This window comes from Hypanus sabinus, chromosome 7 (assembly GCF_030144855.1).
Source record: "Hypanus sabinus isolate sHypSab1 chromosome 7, sHypSab1.hap1, whole genome shotgun sequence".
NCBI classification, from domain to species: domain Eukaryota; kingdom Metazoa; phylum Chordata; class Chondrichthyes; order Myliobatiformes; family Dasyatidae; genus Hypanus; species Hypanus sabinus.
This window is the reverse complement of record NC_082712.1, coordinates 181,063,947-181,071,445: the sequence shown is the minus strand read 5'-3', so window position 1 is coordinate 181,071,445 and position 7,499 is coordinate 181,063,947. Positions and strand designations below refer to the sequence as shown.

Below are 7,499 nucleotides of genomic sequence, written 5' to 3'. Positions count from 1 at the left end.
GCATACCGTCTCCCCCTCCGAACTCCCCACAGCACATCCCCATCACCACCATTTCCCCACCTCACCTTATACCCGTCTCCCCTCTCCCGTGTATACCCTTTCTCCCTTCACCCCCACCTTCTGTAGATCCTTATCTCCACCGTACACTCTGTCTTCTCTTCCTGGCCATGTAGCCCTGTTCCCCGTCCTCTTCCCCACCCACAGTTCTGATGATGGTTTGACCCTAATTGGTGACGATTTCTTTCCCTCACAGATGCTACTCAATCCGCTATGTTCCTCTGGGAGATTGTGTCATGAATGTTTTTGTTTTGCAGTAGCAGGACAGTGCAAAGGCATAATTCCAATCTCATGCCAGTCACTACTCTGAATTCACCTGCTTTACCTCTCAGAGTGAGTTGCAATCCTTTAAATCCTTCACACCCACATGGTAATTATTAAACAAGGGAATAAGATGGAGGATGGTTTAATGAACAGTTTGAGAAATTGCACTGACATTACAATGTTCCCGCACAACTAGTTGTTGAATTCCCAGTAACAATGTTACTGGTGTGTGATCTACAACGGCAGGTTACCTGTGAACTTGAAATTTACCGGAGTGGTGGATGCAATAGGTGATAATCTGTACTGGGTCCAATGTTGTTTGTCATATACATTAATGATCTGGATGATGGGGTGGTAAATTGGATTAGTAAGTATGCAGATGATACTAAGGTAGGTGGTGTTGTGGATAATGAAGTAGGTTTTCAAAGTTTGCAGAGAGATTTAGGCCAGTTAGAAGAGTGGGCTGAACGATGGCAGATGGAGTTTAATGCTGATAAGTGTGAGGTGCTACATTTTGGTAGGAATAGTCCAAATAGGACATACATGGCAAATGGTAGGGCTTTGAAGAATGCAGTAGAACAAAGTGATCTAGGAATAATGGTGCATAGTTCCCTGAAGGTGGAATCTCATGTGGATAGGGTGGTGAAGAAAGCTTTTGGTATGTTGGCCTTTATAAATCAGAGCATTGAGTATAGGAGTTGGGATGTAATGTTAAAATTGCACAAGGCATTGGTGAGGCCGGATCTGGAGTATTGTGTACAGTTCTGGTCACCGAATTATAGGAAAGGTGTCAACAAAATAGAGAGATTACAGAGAAGATTTACTAGAACGTTACCTGGGTTTCAGCACCTAAGTTACAGGGAAAGGTTGAACAAGTTAGGTCTTTATTCTTTGGAGCGTAGAAGGTTGGGTGGGGGACTTGATAGAGGTATTTAAAATTATGAGGGGAATAGAGAGAGTTGACATGGATAGGCTTTTTCCGTTGAGAGTAGGGGAGATTCAAACAAGAGGACATGAGTTGAGAGTTAGGGGGCAAAAGTTTAAGGGTAACATGAGGGGGAATATCTTTACTCAGAGACAGGTAGCTGTGTGGAACGAGCTTCCAGTAGAAGTGGTAGAGGCAGGTTCGGTATTGTCATTTAAAGTAAAATTGGATAGGTATATGGACAGGAAAGGAATGGAGGGTTATGGGCTGAGTGTGGGTCAGTGGGACTAGGTGAGAGTAAGCGTTCAGCACGGACTAGAAGGGCCTAGATGGTCTGTTTCCGTACTGTAATTGTTATATGGTTATAATTGTCAGGTACAGCTCAATATACCCTAGAGCTGACTGTGCTTGATAGCCTTTCTAATACCACAGAATGTGCAGACTCTGGGGACAGATGCTGAGAAATGGTGCCTGGAGATGGACATTAGAGTATGCAAAATTTGGACTCTGAGGAACCAACACCAGGTGATAGACCTGGGAACAGTCATGGGGGAAAGAAGATACAGACACTGAGGAAAAGAAGGTGAAGAGCCTCAGGAAAAAAACCCTGCTTCATTGATTGAGGGGAAAGGAAGGTGCAGACCCTGCAGAATGGACCATGGGGAATGGAAGGTGCAGACCCTGAGGAACGGACCATGGGGAATGGAAGGTGCAGACCCTGAGGAACGGACCATGGGGAATGGAAGGTGCAGACCCTGAGGAACGGAGCATGGGGAATGGAAGGTGCAGACCCTGAGGAACGGATCATGGGGAATGGAAGGTGCAGACCCTGAGGAACGGACCATGGGGAATGGAAGGTGCAGACCCTGCAGGATGGACCATGGGGAATGGAAGGTGCAGACCCTGAGGAACGGATCATGGGGAATGGAAGGTGCAGACCCTGAGGAACGGATCATGGGGAATGGAAGGTGCAGACCCTGCAGGATGGACCATGGGGAATGGAAGGTGCAGACCCTGAGGAACGGACCATGGGGAATGGAAGGTGCAGACCCTGAGGAACAGACCATGGGGAATGGAAGGTGCAGACCCTGAGGAACGGACCATGGGGAATGGAAGGTGCAGACCCTGAGGAACGGATCATGGGGAATGGAAGGTGCAGACCCTGAGGAACGGATCATGGGGAATGGAAGGTGCAGACCCTGAGGAACAGACCATGGGGAATGGAAGGTGCAGACCCTGAGGAACAGACCATGGGGAATGGAAGGTGCAGACCCTGAGGAACGGACCATGGGGAATGGAAGGTGCAGACCCTGAGGAACGGACCATGGGGAATGGAAGGTGCAGACCCTGCAGGATGGACCATGGGGAATGGAAGGTGCAGACCCTGAGGAACGGATCATGGGGAATGGAAGGTGCAGACCCTGAGGAACTGACCATGGGGAATGGAAGGTGCAGACCCTGAGGAATGGACCATGGGGAATGGAAGGTGCAGACCCTGAGGAATGGACCATGGGGAATGGAAGGTGCAGACCCTGATGAACTTATGTAGAGGCCCTGAACCAGCATTGAATGTTGCCCTGAAACTGGTTCTTGACCGAGAATTACCACCTCCTGCAGTTGGAGTCTAGACTGTTTGAACTTGCAAAGTGACCAGTACAAAATGTAAAGTATTGATGATTGCAGTATGTAAGGACTGGGTAAAAGCAGATTTCTAATTGTTGTTTGTTTCACTCTTGCTACCTTTGTTTGTGAGCCAGGGATGTTTTGATGATGTTTGTCCAAGCTGGACCTTCAACTAAAACCATCAAAAATACAGTGGAAGTTTTGATCTCTTCAGGAACTTGTACCGTTATTCATTCCTGTGCAACGCCTGACTGTTTTTTTCACCACCTGCCAGGGTTCGCACATGCACTGATTTCAAAACTGATTCAGAATATTTCCAAGGGAAGGAGTCAGGAGTAGCTGGAAGTATTTCCTTCAGTATGAGCTGGCGATATTACACAGCATCAATGATTACTGGGGCCACATATTCTGAATGCTTGACACCAAAGGAGAAGGCAGGAGCTACGTTGCGGTTGACTACAACCTGTAGAGAGACAGAAGGAGACTGATCAATTTAATTTCATCCAGATAAATGTGATCAAAAGGAAAATTAGTTCAAAAATAGCTTTTCTCTTCGATCCATCCTCACATTGAGAAGCAATTTCAGAATTAGAATTATGTTTAATATCTCAGCCTGAAACATCATCTGTTAATTCCCCTCCATAGATACTGCCCGGCCTGCCAAGCTCCTTCCGCACTTCGTGTTTCTGTGCTTTCAGAATCAGGTTTCATCTCACCGGCATATTTCGTGAAACTTGTTGTTTTGCAGCAACCGTACATTCCAATACATAATAATAAACAGACTATAAATTACAATAAGAAATATACAGTATATATAAAAATTAAAACAAATAGTGCAAATAGAGAGCAAAAAAAGTGGGGTAATGTTCACTGTCCATTTAGAAATCTGATGGAAGAGAAGCTTAAAATGTTAAGTGTGCGTCCTTAGGCTCTTGTACCTCCTCCTTGATGGTAGCAATGAGAAGAGAGCAAGTTCTGGGTAAATTAAAAATATTGTGATCCTAATAGTTCCTCCCGGAACAGAGTCAGTGTCAGAATTGATCATCAGCCCAGCTGGACTAAGGAGTCAGCTGATCCACCTGAGACACATCCAACAAAGTGTGCACGTTACCACACAAACCTTCGCTCTCAGTGCACGCCACTGCACAACACCACATCAGAGCCAGTTCAGTAAGGGGAGGTGGCTGCAGTGTCGAGGTAACAGGGCACTGGATGTGAGGATGTCCAGGTGAGCAGGACTTCCGTTCCCATCATTCCAGGGCATAATTTCTGGTTGATTTCATTTCTGCAAGTGTCACTGCTCCCCTAACTGTCCTCCAGTACACACCTGAAACCTGAGATCAAGGACCAACACTCAACATCAGTAACGTCCATAAGAGATAGAAATGGCTGATACACGGCTCCTGCCTCTCAGTGATGTGCACTTTCCTTTTCACTGCTCTAGATTACAATGTTGGGCTCGTGTTTTGATGAACTGAATTTGACCTTGCAGAGGCTGAATGATAGCTCTTTGACACCACCTCACACTGGGGACCATCCCCAAATATCAGGTGACTGTCTCCAAAGAGTCTCTGACCTCTCCCTCCAGTGTCGTCATCTCTGATGGCACAGCTTAAATTTACCTCCTATTCCTCAAATCATTAGCCAGGTGGTAGTCACGACATTTCACCCTGTTTGTCCAACAATTAATGTCCTTCTACCTTCACCCAACAAACAGCCTCCACCACACTAACAATGTCTTCTTTTATGGTCCCAGCTGGCTGGTTTCACCACGAATTCCTAGTTCCTCCACTACACACCAGGAAGGCCTGTGTCCCTTGAGGACATAACCCATCAGTCACCATCTCTCAGTGAAAAGACTTGTTCCCACATTCACCAACTTCTCAATTTCCACTAACTTCCCTCCAACTCAGAGGTTGTTCATAAGAATGCAGGTAGACCCCACTTGGTTTTCTCAGCACCAATGATTGTATTGATGCTGCTTTCTGTACTGAAAAGGCTCCTCACCACTGCTGCCAACTCCCCTCCTCCTGTTACTATAATGTAGTTCACCTCTGTCTTCATCTCAGGAGAGTTGTTAGTGCCTCCACCCATCAAAAGACCACACATCCCATATAGAGTCATAGACCATCATAGTGCAGGAAAGGGCCATTCAGCCCATCTAGTCTGTGCCAAACAGTTATTTTACCTAGTTCTATTGACTCATGCTGGACCATAGTCCTTCATACCCCTCCCATGCATGTACCTACCTAAACCTCTGAAAGTTGACAAAGATGTCATCCCTGTGTGCTCAACTTCAGGCAGTTCTTCCTTTTCTCACACAGAACCACGGTGTGCAAAAAGAGGGTCCCCTGGTCCTCACTCTCCACCCCACCAGTCCTCGCTGTCCTCTCCTATCACTTTCACTATTCCCTCTGCCACTCACTTTTCTACCTCCAACACCCATGCTACCGCTCATGGCAACACACGTGTCTTCATATGCAGTGTTACCCCAGATCCTGCAGCTGCAGGTGATACAACACCCGCCCCTTTTTTCTCTTCCCTTTTCATTGCTCAGAGAGCAAAGGTTTCCCAGTAAAGCAGTGTTTTCCGGGCAGATGAGGCTCATCAAATGTGGCTGGCAGCTCATCTTGGAGAAGGAATACTCTGATCTCAAATCTTCACTGCCTTGCAGCTATACTCACTCATGGGGCAGGCTTCAGGAGTAAACCCCGAGGGAAAAATCTGGAGCTGGAACCCCTAAGGCAGTCGTATGTTGAGTTCATTGCTGACTGCCAATTCCTGTGATGCTGTAGGTACCAAACTGTATCAGTCCCTGCCATTCCTTTGGATTATCAGCTGCATGGAGAGGGGGAGCCTGCTGCATGGGCAACAACTTGTTCTCCTTATCATTCTGCCTTGGCTTGCATATATGTAGACAGCTAGGACATAACATCCATGGTTGACCTCAACCAACAAAGGCTTCAGAAAGCAGTTTACACCTCAGCCAGTTCTGTGTGCTGCTCTCTGGGCTCACAGTGTGGTCTCTTCTGCACTGCAAAACCCTAACACCAATCAGATAACCTCTTTGCAGACCATTTCTGTTATGGCCAATGGTTATCTTCAGCTTCCAGTTGTCTCTCGCTGTAATTCTCCATCCCAATCCCACACAAACCTTTCAGACTCTGGCTCCTTGCACTTCTCCCACAAACCTTTTGGACTCTGGCTTCCTACACTTGTTATCACCATAAGAACATAAGAAATAGGAGCAGGAGTAGGCCATCCGGCCCATCGAGCCTGCCCCGCCATTCAATAAGATCATGGCTGATCTGTCTGTAAACTCAGCTCCATCTACCTGCCTTTTCCCCATAACCTTTAATTCCCTTACTATGTAAAAACCTATTTAACTGTATCTTAAATACATGTAGTCAAGAAACCTCACTAAATGCCAATACACTTCCTCCGATTCCATGCATCCATATCTTACTTATAAGTCTCTTGTGCGGCACCTTATTGAATGCCTTCTGGAAATCCAAATATACGACACCCTTCTGTTCTCCTCTATCCACTGCACTCATTATGTCCTCAAAGAACTCCAGGAAGTTTGTCAAACAGGACCTGCCCTTCTGAATTGATACTGCGTGAAACTTTGCTATGGAACAATGAACTGCATACTCTCACCAGTCTTCTCAGTTTGTATCACAATTGAAATTGATCTTGGAAGACAGAGAGGATGGCATAGTAATACAGCATTTACTGTAATGCACTACAGTGCCATGACTGGAAAATCAAGATTCGATTGCTGCTAATGAAACTCGTTTGTACATTTTCCCTGTTACTGGGTGCTCCAGTATTCTCCCACATTCCAAAGACATACGGGTCAAGGCTAGTAAGTTGTGGGCATGTGATATTGATGCCATAAGTGTAGCGACACTTGCAGACTGCCTCCAACAAATCCTTGGACTTTGCTGGTCAGTGAGGCAAACACAGCATTTCACTGTATGTTTCAAAGGACATGTGATAAATAAAACTAATCTTTAAAACCATAAGACAAATTAGCAGAATTAAGCCATGCAGCCCATTGAGTCTGCTCCACTATTTAACCATGGCTGATTAATTTCCCAATTATCCCCATTCTCCTGCCTTCTCCCCATAACCTTTCACATCCTGACATCAAGAATCTATCAACCTCCACCTTAACTACACCCAATGACATGGCCTCCACAGTCACCTGTAGCAACGTAGTCTGCAGATTCATCACCATCTGGCTAAATAAATTTTTCTTTAACTCCGTTCTAAGTGGACGTCTCCCTATTCTGAGTTTCTGCCCTCTGTCCCTAGTCTGCTGAACTATAGGAGACATCTAGGCCTTTCAACATTTGATGGTTTCAATGAAATCCCCCTCAATATTCTTTTAAATTCCAGTGAGTATAGGCCCAGAGCCATCAAACACTCCTTATATGTAAAAACACAAAATGCTGGCAGAACTCAACAGGCCAGACAGCATCTATGGGAGGAGGTAGTGATGACGTTTCGGCCCAAAACGTCGTCTCTACCTCCTCCCGTAGATGCTGTCTGGCCTGCTAAGTTCTGCCAGCATTTTTTGTTTTTATTTATCTCCAGCATCTGCAGATTCACTCGTGTACTCCTT

At 46.0% G+C, this 7,499-nt stretch overlaps 1 protein-coding gene across 3 annotated transcripts in view; it reads right to left on the bottom strand.

The window, feature by feature from the left end:
- Positions 1-3,192: 3,192 nt before the first annotated feature.
- Positions 3,193-7,499, bottom strand: part of LOC132397455 (outer dense fiber protein 3-like) — a 75,361-nt gene continuing 71,054 nt past the window's right edge. For all 3 annotated transcript variants that reach the window (XM_059976270.1, XM_059976272.1, XM_059976273.1), the window contains exon 7: positions 3,193-3,332. In XM_059976270.1, the coding sequence (XP_059832253.1) occupies positions 3,243-3,332 (90 nt within the window). In that variant the 3' untranslated portion in view covers positions 3,193-3,242. The remainder of the gene's footprint in view (positions 3,333-7,499) is intronic.